This window comes from Bos mutus, chromosome 2, assembly GCF_027580195.1.
Source record: "Bos mutus isolate GX-2022 chromosome 2, NWIPB_WYAK_1.1, whole genome shotgun sequence".
Classification (NCBI taxonomy): domain Eukaryota; kingdom Metazoa; phylum Chordata; class Mammalia; order Artiodactyla; family Bovidae; genus Bos; species Bos mutus.
Window position 1 is genome coordinate 39,173,473 of NC_091618.1, and position 15,308 is coordinate 39,188,780.

At 37.2% G+C, this 15,308-nt stretch overlaps 1 protein-coding gene across 1 annotated transcript in view; it reads right to left on the reverse strand.

The window, feature by feature from the left end:
- The window catches only part of PTH2R (parathyroid hormone 2 receptor), an 84,610-nt gene extending 70,603 nt beyond the window's left edge, over positions 1-14,007 (reverse strand). The window contains exons 1-2 of the mRNA XM_005888978.3: positions 13,608-14,007; positions 7,332-7,434 (exon numbers count right to left, since the gene is read on the reverse strand). Coding sequence (XP_005889040.2) covers positions 7,332-7,434; positions 13,608-13,715 — 211 coding nt within the window. The 5' untranslated portion in view covers positions 13,716-14,007. The remainder of the gene's footprint in view (positions 1-7,331; positions 7,435-13,607) is intronic.
- Between the last annotated feature and the right edge of the window lie 1,301 nt (positions 14,008-15,308).

Here is a 15,308-nt window from a genome sequence, read left to right on the forward strand (position 1 = left end):
AAATAAATAAATATTTTTTAAATGACCAGAAACTCTAAATAGACATTTCTCCACAGAAGACACACAGATGGCCAACAGGCACATGAAAAGATGCTCAGTATCACTAATTATTAGAGAAATGCAAATCAAAACTACAACAAAGTACCACCTCAGACCAGTCAGAATGGCCATCATTTTAAAAATCTACAAATAATAAATGCTAGAGAGGTTGTGGAAGAAAGGGAACCCTCCTACACTGTTGGTAGAAATGTAAGCTGGTGCAACCACTATGGAAAACAGTACCGATTTTCCTCAAAATACTAAAAATAGAGTTGCCTTTTGATCTAGCAATCCCACTCCTGGGCATATATCCAGATATAAATTATATTTCAGAAACTTACATGCATTCTTATGTTCATAGCAGCAGTATTTACAATAGCCAGGACATCAAAGCAACCTACACATCTATCAACAGATGAGTGGATAAAGACAATGTGACACATATATATGTATGGTGGTGGTTTAGTCGCTAAGTCCTATCTGATTCTTGTCACCCCATGGACAGTAGCCTGCCAGACTCTTCCGTCATGGGATTCTCCAGGCAAAAATACTGGAATGGGTTGCTCCATTTCTTTCTCCAGGGGATCTTCCTGACCCAGGGTCTCGAACCCAGGTCTCCTGCATTGCAGGCAGATTCTTTACAGACTGAGCTACAAGGGAAGCCCATATATATATATATATATATATGTGTGTGTGTGTGTGTGTGTATGTACATATGTGTGTATGTGTGTATGCACATGTGTGTGTGCATGTGTGTAATGGAATACTACTTAAACATAAAATAGAATGAAATAATGCCATTTGCAACAACCTAGAGATTATCATACTAAGTGAAGTCAGTCAGAAAGAGAAAGACAAATACCATATGATACCACTTATGTGACACAATCTAAAATATGACACAAAAGAAATTACCTATAAAACAGGAACAGACTCAGACATGGAGAATAGACTTGTGGCTACCAAAGGAAAAGGGGGATGAGGGAGAGGTGGATTGGACATTTGGGATTTGCAGAGGCAAATTGGTATATACAGAATAGATAAACAACAAGGTCCAACTGTATAGCACAAGGAGCTATATTCAATATCCTGTGATAAACTACAATGGAAAAGAATATGAAAAAAACTCTAATTAGAAAAGATATATGCACCCCAATATTCACAGCAGCAGTATTTATAAAAGCCAAGACGCAGAAGCAACCTAAATGTCCACCAACAAATGAATGAATAAAGATGTGACACCTATACAGATATATATACTGGTATAGTACTCAGCTATAAAAAGTATAAAACAATGCTATTTGAAGTAACATGGATGGACCCAGAGATGATCTTACTAACTGAAATAAGTCAAACAGAGAAAGACAAATATTATATGATATCACTTCTGTGTGGAATCTAAACAAATGATACAGATAAACATATTTACAAAACAGAAATATACTCCTGGATACAGAAAACAAACTTATGGTTACCAAAGGAGATGTAAGGGAGAAATAAATTAGGAGTTTGAAATTAACATACACACACTATTATATATAAAATAGGTAAATAACTAGGTCCTTTTGAATAGTACAGGGAACTTATACTCAATATCTTATAATAACCTGTAATGGAAACTTATAATGTAAATATACATATAGATAGATATAACTGAATCACTCTGCTATAAACCTGAAACTAACACAACATTGTAGATTAACTATACTTCATTTTTTTTAAGTTTTTAAAAACAAAATAGTATTTCTCTTTAAAAAAAAAAAAATCCCACACACATACACACACAGATATACTCCAAAACTGAGAAAACCAACACTCCCCCAAAATAATGTTTCTGTAGATTGTAATAATTTCTCTGCTGGCTATTTGACAAACAGAATAATCAACATTCACAAAAGATTGAGAAGACTGGGAAAACCATGCCCTCATACAGATAATACACAGAGATCTTAATTAGCATCTTCTCTTTGATCAACATTTCACAATCTGTATGAGTAAATACTTTCATTATTTAGCAAGAAACTAATTAACTGCCTAATGAGTCACCAAACTCCCTTTATAAATTAACACCATCAATTACATTCCATGCAATCTTTTGTGTGTGCCAGGAGGAACTGATCATTAGTGAAACTTGTCAAACCATATTTACACAAAGCATTCTAAAATTTGGAGAATCTGACTTTGACTCTTTACAGTTCTACAGTTTCCATAGCATAATATGACCATACAATTGTGAAATAAACCTGGGATCATAATATTTGGGGTTTTGTTTTTAAATACTTAAATAGTTTTATAACTAGATATTTTTACATTTTCTTTTCTTTCTTTCATAGAAAAGAAGAAAAATTTTACTTCCTTTTTATTATAAAAATTTTTACCAAAATAAAACAGAGGATATAATATACCCACTATTTAAAATTTACAGTTAGTAATATTTTATCAAATTTATCTTCATTGTAGTATTTTAAAGTAAGTTGCAGATAGTATAACAGCTCACTCCTAAATATTTTGATATACATCTCTCAATTTAAGAGAATTTTTAAATGAAAACTTAAATAAGTTAGTGAATTCAAAATGTCATTTGTCTTTTTACAGTTGTACATGAAGAAATGTTGAATCAATTTACATATAATTAGACATTTTTCATTGAAAGTAGACCAAAGTTTGTCCAGATTTAATTCTAGCATATTTTATAGAGAAAGATCTCAAAGAACATGTTTTTTCTCTTAATATTTATTCCTCTACATGTTTCACATGAGTTGCACCTTCACAAATTTTAGAAGTCATATAAGTTTACATCTAGATCATTTACTCTTTTTATGTTTAACTCTCATGATGTGTTACTGATTCCCCAGTTGTTTGTCTTTGCCAACCTTATTCTGTCTACATGGAATGTCTTTTTACTTCCTCCTCTACACATCCAATTCCTACTCCTTTAATTTTAAGGTTCCTTGTCCATAAAGCTTTCTCTGATTCCTCTGTGATGAATTAAGATGCTTTTTTTCACTGGTTCCACAATTGTGATACTTCTGTTGTTAAACTTAGACACCATCTGAGGGGTGTCTACTTCCTGTACTATTAGATAATCATTTCCATGGAGTAAGGATAGAATCTGATTCATTTTTTCCAGTGCTCACTACAGAAGCAACACACTGTAGGTACATAATATGTTTGTTGAACTGTTAAAGGGACACTAAAGATAATCATGTTAGACTACATAATTTCTAAGACATCTTCCAGCTCAAAATTTCATGAGACTTCATAAAAGATAATTCATTTAACTCTCATAGATAACAATCTTTATAAATACCTTCACGGCAATGTTGCCACTCATTAGTAGACCTAAATGTTTGAGACATCAGGGTCAGTGTTCTTTAAAGATAACACTAGTGACTCCCTTTCCTGACATTATTAGCCTAGCCATTCAGACAACTCTTTTCTAGTGCAAGACATCTACAAAGGCTGAATTAATATAAAAACTTTCTTGCTTAAAACATGGCTTAGGGAGGGAGGTTCAAGAGGGAGGGGGGGTACATATATATATGACTGATTTGTGTTGTTGTATGGCAAAAACCAACAGAACACTGTAAAGCAATTTTCCTCCACTTAAATTTTTTTAAACATGATTTATAGCTACAAATTAAAAAATATGAGGCCAGAAAATATTCCACAGGATCAGCAATCACCACATTGGGGCTTACAATAGAGGCCTCTACTGACTTGTTGGCTAAAAACTTGGATTTTGATGGTATTCTGATAAAAAAAAAAAAATTAGTCTGAGACCTGATGAAGTAGGAAGCTATACTGGAAACTCCTACATAAGGTCAGGATTCCCAAAAGATGAATCACTTAGTGGGTGAACAAAAAACAAAAGCACCCTTTAGAAAGAGACTGGATGTTTCACTGCTGGCTGCATTTAGAGGTGGAACAGGTAACAGTAAGAAAAAGATTCTTCTCTGAAAATTTCTAACCACAAAATTTCTCACACAAATTTCTCACAGGTAACAGTAAGAAAAAGATTCTTCTCTGAAAATTTCTAACCACAAAATTTCTCACACTTTGGTGTGGTCTAATATATGGTCTTAGTTTAAAGTGGAGTTAGATCAATAGTTCTACTAGGCACCTTGCAGAAAATAGAAATAAATTTCTATTTATTCTATTTTTTAGAAGAATGGATATTAAATGAGGATCTCATAAATCCTTTATCATAAGTCATTAGACACATAAGGAAATAAGCCCCCATGTGTGGTAGTCAGTATTGACAAGCAAAGTCTATGGTTATCTTAATATCAAATGCAGAATATAAAATATGTCTAGTGAGAAAAAAAGAAAGATTAAAATTATATTTAAGATTAAAAAACTATCAAAATTAAATAGACTTCAAAACTGAAAAACAGAATAATAAAAATTAACTTGATGGATTAAAGAGCCTTTAGACAAAGCTCAAAAAAGAGTTGATGAATTAGAAAATATATTTGAAGAAATTACCAAAACAGCAGTAGAAAAACAAAGAAAAGGAAAACATGCAAGACAGGAAGATACAAAGGGTAATGGGAGAAGCTCCCTCATTTATCTACTTAAAGTTCCAGAAGGAGAAAATAGGAAAATGAGGAAAAGCAAATTTTCAAAGACAAAATAACAAAACATTCCCACCACTGAATAAAGACACAGATCCTTAGACTCCAGAAATCAAGTGAACCCATACCTAGACACACTATGAAATTGCGGAACACCAAAATCAAAGAGAAACTCTGAAAAGGAGCTAATAAGAAAAACTAATGACCAACAAAATTTTCCAACAATAACAATGGAAGCCACAGTGGAAAAATAAAGTCTTTAGGAGCTAAAAGTAAATAATTCTCATCCAAAGATCATTAGCCCAGAAAAAATATCTCTGAAGACTGAGATTGAAATTAATACCTTGTCAAACAAACAAAATACAGAGTTCACTATGTGTTCATGCGTGCTCAGTCGCTTCAGTTGTGGTCAACTCTTTGCAGTCCTAGGGACTGTAGTCTGCCAGGCTCCTCTGTCCACAGGATTTTCCCAGAAAGAATACTGAAGTGGGTTGCCATGCCGTCCTCCAGGGGATCTTCCTGACCCAGGGATCGAACCTGCATCTCTTGCATCTCCCACACTGCCCATGGATTCTTTACCACTGAACCACTGGGGAAGCCCAGAAGTAGTGATACTACTTATAGTAAGTATCATTATAAGTAGATTCCAGTGTAAGGAAACCTCTTAAAAAGATGTATTTTAGGAAGAAGAAAAATTATACAAACTTACACTTAATATAAAACACTAAGATAACAGCATATAATTTGGAAGCAGTTAAGGTATTTTAAAATGCTTATACTATTTGATAGAGGGAAATTATTGATAACTTTAAACTTTCTTTAATATAACATGAAAAATTCTAGGCTAATCACTAAAGAATTAAATATAACATATACCTTCCAAACTAGTAGGGAGAGGGAGGATGAAATAAGGAAAAAAGCCTCAATCAATTTAAAAGAAGCCAACACAAGGTGGAAGTAGAGAGTAGAAAGAATTATAGGAAGAGCTGGTAAAATGAAAAGCCCAGACAGATGGTAAATTCAAATACAGTGTATTCATAATCATAATTAATGCAATTGGCTAAATTCTTTAATTATAGACAAAGTCTATCAAAATGGATAACAAGAAAAATCCCACCTGTGTCTTGTTTATAAATGAAACTCCCGAAGTATAAGTACACAGAGAAGTTTAATAAATAAATAGGAAAAGATAAGGAATTGCTGAGTTAGAGTGTCAGTTTTGCAAAACGAAAAATTTCCGGCTATTAGTTTAACATAACAATGTGAATATACTTAACATTACTGAGCTGTATGCTTAAAATATTTAAGATGATTAGTTTAATATTATGTGCATTGTACCATAATTAAAGATTTTTAAGGATGGAAAAAGGTGTGCAAGGCAAATATCAAACAAGAGAGAAAGAACTAAGTTATTTATTAAATATTGTTATTTTAATATAATAATTTTAGTATTTAGTTAGTATTTAAAGCAAAAAGTAAAGTAGAAACAAAGAAAGATGCTTCACATCAATAGAAGGTTTGACTTACCAGGAAATATAACATTTCTCAATTTGTATACACCCAATAACATATTTTCTAAATATATGAAGCAAAAAGTTCATCATCATTGTAGGCTATTTTAAGATATATATATCAGAAAAGAATAAGTCAAATAGATGAGAACTCATAGATACAGAATACATGAGCCACACAACCAATAAGCTTAACCTAGTGGATATTATAAAACACTGTGCTCAGAAACCGAACAGTACACATTCTTTTGAAGACCACATGAAACATTTATCAAAATTGACCCCAATAGAAGCAAGTAAGTCTCAGCACATTTTTGAAAATTAATATCATGCAGACCACATTCTCTGATCATAACCAACTGCAAAATCAATCACATATCTTTTTAAAGCACAGCTTTAAGGACATCATCTACTGCATGCAGATTTAGGGAACTCAGTAAACACCACCTCTGTTTTTAAAAAAATGTCTCTGAATCATTCAACTATCAAGACAAGGCATTTCCCTATTTACAACATTGTAATTTTCATACTACTCAATTCAGTAAATGACTTTATCCAATGGCCCTAATGAGAACTGTGAGTGACCACCAGACCCCAAGGAACACAAACCACAGGTCCCCAGCTGCAACAGGAGAGACGCCTGAGACCACCAACATCACCACAAACTTGTCAGCAGTTTTGTAGCTTTGTTTTTATAGTTTACCACTTGGAACTAATTGAAAAATTACATAAGGAGTCGGCAGATGAAGATAAAATAATCACTTTATTGAGAAGAAAGTTTTTGGAGAACATAGTCTATGTATGCATCAGTCGGCTTGCCTATTGACTCCTTTGAATTTTACCTACTAAAACTGCAGATGAACACCTTGAAGCTCCTTGAAGCTTACTGCACAGTCAAGGGCAAAACAATATGCATGCTCTCTGCAAACAGACGGATCCCAAAGACATGTCTGAGGAAGAGGCTGGCATATACCTGCCTGGTCTATTCCCAAACTCACAAACCAGGCAAGTCACTCATCCACAGGGAGGGAAGAGATGATGGTGAAAGAGATGAAAATAGCGTTATTCTGCCACACACCTCTCCACACACAAACATGGAATGACTGATGAGAAACTCCCTAACACTCAGTAAGGAGGAGATTCACAATCTTTGTGAGGATTTGGGTGGGACACACGGGGGGCACAGTTTCTTCTGCATCTTTACCTCCTTCCTGGAGCTGGGCTGTGATGTTGAGCTCACACTGCACTTTAGCTTTCAGCACAAGGACAATCTGCTCCTCTATAGTGATGGTGCCATCAGAATCCAGCTGTAGATATGAACAAAATACAAACAGAGAAACACATGCCACTATTTTTTTAAGCCATGACACAATCTTTCATTATTTCACCTTCTAATATAATTAAAAATTACTTTGATACCAAGCTACCTTGATATAGTTCTTTATAGAACTAGTTCTAAAGAAATAGTTCTTTATCTGAATCAAAATTCATAATCCATCAATGTATAAGATTTGAGAATAATCATATTTTACCTGCTTAGCCTAAAGGAAAAAAAACCCATTTTTAAAAAATTAAAAAGTTATAGAAAATTTTAATTAGGTCACCCTATGTAATATAATCAGAAAAAATAATAAACATATTGAAAATTTCCTGGAATGTTACAAAGACCCAGCATTTTATTAGTCCTCTTGCTGCTGCTGCTGCTGCTAAGTCGCTTCAGTTGTGTCCGACTCTGTGCAACCCCACAGACGGCAGCCCACCAGGCTCCCCCGTCCCTGGGATTCTCCAGGCAAGAATACTGGAGTGGGTTACCATTTCCTTCTCCAATGCATGAAAGTGAAAAGTGAAAGTGAAGTTGCTCAGTCATGTCCGACTCTTTGCAACCCCATGGGCTGCAGCCTACCAGGCTCCTCCGTCCATGGCTTACAATATGTCAATTATGGCACATAAAAAGGAGAAATGGACTAGAAGATTCTTTTTAGCTCTACTGAAAAATTACCAGTGAAACTGGACAATCATTCCATGTTTGGGGGTTTTGGTTTACTCATCTATGAAATAAGAGAGTTACTCCAAATGGTTTCTAGTTGAATTTTTGCCTTTTTTCCCTCAGTTTTATTGAGGTATTACTTACAGACAACATAAATTAAGTTTACGGTGTACTATGTAGATGATTTGATACATTTACATATTGTGAAATGACTACCACAATAAGATTAGCTAACACCTCCCCCCCATAATTACCTTTAACGTGTGTGTGATGATAACATTTAAGATCTACTCTCTCAACAATTTTTGAGTATATAATAAAGTACAGTTAATTATAGTCACCATATTACACACTAGATCCCCAGAACTCAGTCACCCTATAGCTAGAAGTTTAAACCCTTTGACCAATGTCCCCTCATTTCTCCCACTCCCCAAGGCCTGGCTGCCACTAATTCTACTCTCTCTGAGTTCAGCCTTTTTAGGTTCCATACAAATGAGAACATACAGTATTTGTCTCTTACTTATTTCACTAAGAATAATGGCCTTAAAGTCAATCCATGTTGCACAAAAGGAAAGATTTCCCTCTTCTTTATGGATGAATCATATTCCTCTGTGTGTGCGCATCACATTTTCTTTATTTATCCATCCCTTCACAGACACTTAGATTGTTCCCATGTCTTGGCAATTGTAAGCAATGCTGCAATAAACAAGAGGGACACCTAACCTTTGAGATAGTGATTTCATTCCCTTTGGGTATTATCTAGAAGTGAGACTGCCAGATCATACAGTAGTTCTATTTTTATTTTTTGAGGAACTTATACTTTTTCCAGAGTGGTTTTAAAAATTTACATTCCCACCAATAGTGCACAAGTGTTCCCTTTTCTCCTCATCCTCTCCAAATCTTGTCTCTTGTCTTTTTGATGATAGCCATTCTAACAAGTGTGAGGTGGATACCTCATTTCGGTTTTGAGGTATATTGCCCTCATTATTAATCATGTTGAGAATCTTTTCATGTACCTATTATTTCTTTTGCTGTGCAGAAGCTTTTTAGATTGAGGTCATCCCGGTTGTTTATTTTCTGTTTTGTTGCTTGCATTTTGATGTTATATCCAAAAAATAACTGCCAAGATCCATGTCAAGAAACTTTACCCCTGTTTTCTTCTAGTAAGTTTAGAGTCTTAAATTTAAGTCATTAATCCATTTGGAGTTAATTTTTGTGAGTAGTATAAAATGGGGATCTAATTTTATTCATTTGTATATGAATCCCATTTTCCTAACACCATTTATTGAAGAGACTGTCCTTTCCCCAGTAGGTATTCATGGCTCTCTTGTCAAAGAGTTATTTCTGGGCTCTTGATTCTGCTCCATTGGTCTATGTGCCTGTTTTTATGCCAGAATTCTGCAGTTTTGATTACGGTAGTTTTGTAATAAAGCTTGAAATCAGGTAATGCAGAGTAGATAAGTAAATAGGTATATAGTCTTAAATATTTCTGCATAGTATTCATGGGCTTCCCTGTGGCTAGAGGTAAAGAATCTGCCTGCCAACGCAAGAGACACAAGTTTGATCCCTGGGTCTGGAAGATCCCCTGGAGAAGGAAATAGCAACCCACTCCAGTATTCTTGCCTGGGAAATCCCATGGACAGAGGAGTCTGATGAGCAAAGTCCATGGGGTTGCAAAGAGTCGGATACAACTTAGCGAGTTCACATTTATTTTAACATGAAAGGAGAAAATAATCAAAATGAATTTTTTGGATTGGGATACACACCATCATTTAGCTAATAGACTAACACAATGCAGATTGTGAGTTAAAGGCAGCTACACTAAAAGTTTGCCATAAAATCTCCCTTATCAAAAAGGGAGAACAAAATGGAAAGAGATGAGTCACCTGAGTGGGCAGGGAGGAAAACCTGACTTCTTCCAATATTCTCTAGAAACAGTCAGGCACCATTCAAATTGTTTTGGTTTTTTGTTTTGTTTTTCCTGGCTGTTTTTCCAATTCAATAGTTACTTTCTTTTACTTTAATCCCAGAAAACACTGGGTAACCCATGACCAAGTTTCAGAACTATAAATTTGATTGAAAGAAATCTGACCTCAGTTATTAAACACGGACATTTCAAATCACACTGTGTACTGTTTTTACCTGAACACATTTATTTTTGTTTCCTTTTGTACAGATGTAGCCTTTTTACTGGGATAACCTTTTCAGGAACATAATCGTCATGTAAACTACAGCTTCTAAAGATAATTTTGTTCTAAAAAAAAAAATGTGGCCGGTTTAACCAGGAGGTAAGTTTGATTAGCATGTGCTAACTGATGATCTGTTAAATTGATCTTTAGTTATTTCATCAAGTGAAAGTAAGAAAATGTTCATCTTTTATATTGTTTTCTCTTCCACCTATGTTTTGGAAACACGTGTTCTTTACCATAAAGGGACATTAAAAATCACAGTGTATTTAAACCAAAAGAGCAGTTTTCATATTCAGTGTCTGTTACTCCAAAAGCAACAACTACATCCAAAACAAAGCAGTACATTTAGAAAAATACATTTTAGCAATGTTTCCTGTGCAAAGGACCATTTGTAATAGGGAAGAACACATCTGACTCCATAGTGGATCTGTTTCTTTTTCTTTAACCTTTGTGCTCTGTTGCCCATGCTTAGTCAAGCTGGCTCTGCATCTTTTGTGAAAGAATGCTGCCTACAGCCTAAAATATTAATATACAGGATAGCCCAATCTCAAGACTCTGACCTTTAAAGATATAACACTCTTCCACTCATATAGTGATAAAAAGTTGCAGTTAAAGGATTAAGAGATTATGTTTATTGAATTCTGCTTGTCAGTGACTAAGACAGGAGAGTTCTAGAAACACCCAACTCTTTTAGATATATGCTTTGCCAGCAGCTCTCTTCTCTCCAGCTTTGTGACCAGATATGAGTTCCACTGTATAATTCGTATCCAGAACAGCCACCTCTGCCCCTTAGAATAGAATGACATTTTTTTAAATTAAAACTGGAGTAAATAATTAGAGACTTGAGTTCCCTGCGGGCTCAAAAAAGACAGATTTTCTTGGAATGAAAGAAATACAAATTACCTTAGTCAATGGAGTGATACCACTCCAAAGGTGGTACCTTATGGAGAAGCTAACACCCAAAGCCACCATGCTAATTGTCATAGGGGATTCCAAACTGCTTACTACTTCTCCATGGGGTTGGCCAAGACTTTGTCAGGCTTGCATCCCAGTCTGAGACTCTCCTTGTGCAACCCTGCTTCCTCACCCTGTTATCTTTCTCAGGCATTACCCTCCAATAAACATCTGTACCCCTATTCTCAGTCTGTTTCCAGGATTCACTAACAGTAAAGAAAAATTACAGACATTAATACAGTCGTCCTCATTGCCATGTGAAAATGTGACTGGGAAATGTATTGCTGGGCTCTGCAATGATGCTGGATGCATGAATTCATGGCCTCTGAACTGATCTGAGGGAAAGGAGGGGGTGGGGGGTAGCTTCACCAACTAAAGACCACAGAGTTATTCAAAACAACTGAAAGAACTGGCCTATGTTATCTATTTTGTAATGCAATCCAGTGTTTCCCAGATACTAAGCATTTATTATATACAAGCCACAAGCTAATTCTGCTTAGATGAGTTCCCTCTGTTGTTCTATCAATATATTAAAACTTTTAAATATATGTCTTGGCTGGGAATGAAGAAACTGAAGACCAAACAAGGTGTCAATGTGTCTATGCAAATCTCTTTAATGTAACCTTCAAATTTTGTTTAAAGTGCCAAAAATGTAAATATTATCACAAACTGTCATTTTACATAACTCAATCTATAAACATAAATGGAAATCATTGTTAAGCAACGGGTCTCAACCAGAGGCAATTCTGCCTCCCAAAGGACCATGGGCAGTATCTGGACACATTTTTGGTTGTCACAGCCGGGCAGGGGTAGGGGGTTGCAACTGGATCTAGTGTAAAGAGGACAGAGATTCTACTAAATATCCTACAACGGACAAATCAGTTCCCATAACAAAGACTTACATGGCCCAAAACGTTGAGAAGCTTTGACTTAAAATTATAGAAAAAGTGTTCAATGTCCTGAGTTTTCTAAAGCTAAAAGGAAATATCCTTCCCATGGTAGCATAGTGATTTTTTTTCTTTGTTGTGTTAAACAATGTCTCTCCATTTCCTTAGAAAAATTAATCTGGGACATTGAATAAAATAAATGGTTAGAAGTCATTTGCCCCTTATATAAGGAAGCTGCGTTTTCAAGCACATTATCCAAATACCTTATGAGACAGAAACATTAGAGATCACCCGAGTTCTATCACTGTCACCAAATTCTTAGTTTTTTTCATTCTTTCACATTCTTTCTGTTATCTGGGTGAAATTTTTCATGTATGAGCATACTCTACTTTTGAGCATTCATTGACAATTTAATTGCTCAATGACAGCGTACCTCGTTTGATTTTTTTTTTTTAACAGATTTATTTCACGTGAACTATCCTGGTCATATCAGCAGGGCAAAAAAAAAACCAAAAAAACTGCACGTTTAGAATAACTGAAATTTTAACTGGCCGTTTGAAAACCAAGAACATAGTATTAAGTTTAGACAGTATCCGTGCATAATGCCTTAACTAATTGGGGGCTTTATTTGACGGTCAAATGCGCCCCCTTCCGCACAAAAGAGAGAAATAACGTTGGTTTGAGTCATTCGGTCACAGGGCCCTTAAACTGCATTCCACTCAACACTACAAGCATCTCTTTCTAGCTCATCTGAAAAGCTCAGTGTAAATCCTATAATTTATTTGATTCAAAACAATGTGAGGATGAATTATGACTTGTACATTAGAGAGGCTCCTTTGTGAAAGATCACCCAGAAACTCTCTGAAGGATACTAGCAGTCCGAAAATGACAATTGCCACTTATTTTAAAAACGAACAACTCAACTTTAACAAGTTACGTATATTTTTCTATCTAGTTTCCTCGCTTTAATGATGCATGATTCTGTATTAGCGAGATCCAGTTATCCTTTCAGGCAGTGGTCTCAAACAACCCTAGAAATTTAAGTTCTCAAAACGGACGGTAAATTGCCAGCAGACAAAAAACAATTTAATTAAACAGGGAACCAAGAAATCTAACAGTAAGAAAAGTTCCTCACCTCTCAATCTCACTCTACCGATCCAAAAAGCCGTGGTTCCTAAATATCCTCTGACAGCAGATGCCAAGATGCTGGCCGGAATACCACCCCAGGACATCATTCGCCTAAAGGATATCTCTGCAGCTCCACTATATGCCTGTCAAATTTGCCGGGTGCACCTCTGTGTGTGCGTGTCTGTCTGTCTGTCTGTCTGCCTCTGTGTGCGTTAGTGCGTGGATGTGTAAGGATGCGCGCACCTTGGCCTCAGCCAAGTCCCGGCGTTCGGCCCTAACGCCGGGTTCCGGTGGGTGGCTCCGGGAAGCAGGTGCCTCCGGGCACTGGCTCTTACCTGGGCTCCGGCGAGAATGCAGCAGCCGAGCAACAGCCACCCCCAGAAATGCAGCGAGGCCCCTGGCCCGGCCATACCCAGACCAGCCCGAGCCAGGAACTGGAACATTCTTCCCGGAGCCCGGGATAAGCTCCACACTCGCAACTTGGCCGGCGCGAGGCAAACTTGTCACTGGGAACACGGCGCAACTGCGAGTCGGGTTCGAGGCTACCGGCTGGGATGCCCTGGACCAGGCTGTCCGCACCGCGTGCGTTTGGGGTTGAGTCTTGCCTCTCGGAGGCTCTCGCTTTGGTCGGTACTTCAGGCTGAGCTGCTAGAGTCCCGGCTTTAGCTCGCTGGCCCTGCGCCAGGTGGATGCGCGCGCGCCCCCCGCGCGGCTGCTGGAGCGGCAGGAAGGCGCTTGCGCTCCTCTTCCGAGTCACTCTGTCCCGCAGCTCAAGGGAACCCGAGGGCGACGGATCCGGAGCGCCGCTGCTGCCACCCGCAACTCGTACTGTCTCTGCCTCCCTCCACTCTGTCCCACGTCCCGATGCCTTGTCTCTAGGGGCACCCTGGGTCGTTGAGGAGTGTCCGAACTTTCCTTCCTGTGCAGACGCGGGCTGACCACCAGCCGCTGAGACCGGAACAGCGTGGTTAAAGGTTTCGGAGGCCAGGTGGATTCCCCATCCATGACTCTGAGCTGAACAGTACCTACATCTCTAAAGTTCTGATTGCCTTTCTCTTTAACCACTGTACTAATTCTGTGCCTGTGGGGCGCGGGGGCGGAGAGAGGTTCTACTCCAACAGAAATCTCTAGGTCAAAATTTTTTTGGATCTTTATATTTTTGGATCCAGGCATTAAAAAAAAAAAAAAAAAAACTAGTTTTCTTTAATATTTTTCTGTGTGTAAACACCTTCGTTTGAGACAAAGTCTTTTTCTTTATTTTTCTTAGAGGCATAATCTTCAAGATGCCAGAGACTGCTTCACAGACATTGAATTGAAGAATATTCAGTCTCCCAGCATCTGATAAAATTTCCAAAGAATGATTCCCATAGATGAAACACAAATTCACTCATGTCCTCTTAACAATGAGCGTCTGAAGTGTTACCGCTAGCTTTCATTGGAATGCCGAAGTGAAAACGGAGTTTGCTTTTAAAACGTAGATTGCTAATGACTGCATGCTCAGTCGCTCAGTCATGTCCAGGTCTTTAGGACCCCGTGGACTACAGCCTGTTAGGCTCCTCTGGCCTTGGGATTTCCCAAGCAAGAATACTGGAGTGGGCTGCCATTTCCTCCTCCAGGGATCTTCCCCACCCAGGGACAGAACCCAGGTCTCCTGGGTTTCCAGCATTGGCAGATGGATTCTTTACCACTGAGCCTTACTAATGACTGGACAGCTCTAAAATACTAGAAATAGACAAGGTTTATTTCTAATTCTACATATCTAAAAAAAGTTCACTCCTATCCTTCTTTTTATTGTTTATAGTGCAGATAGGTGTTATAAACAATTTGATGTGCTTTTCTCCATGCATAGCATTTTCCAGGCAAGAGTACTGGAGTGGGTTGCCATTTCCTTCTCAGCGGGATCTTCCTGACCTGGGGTTCTAACCCGGGTCTCCCGCATTGCTGGCAGACTACCATCTGAGCCACGAGGGAAGTCCTTTTTTGAAATTAACAAAATCTAAATTATATAACATATACACACACCTGCAAAATTACCA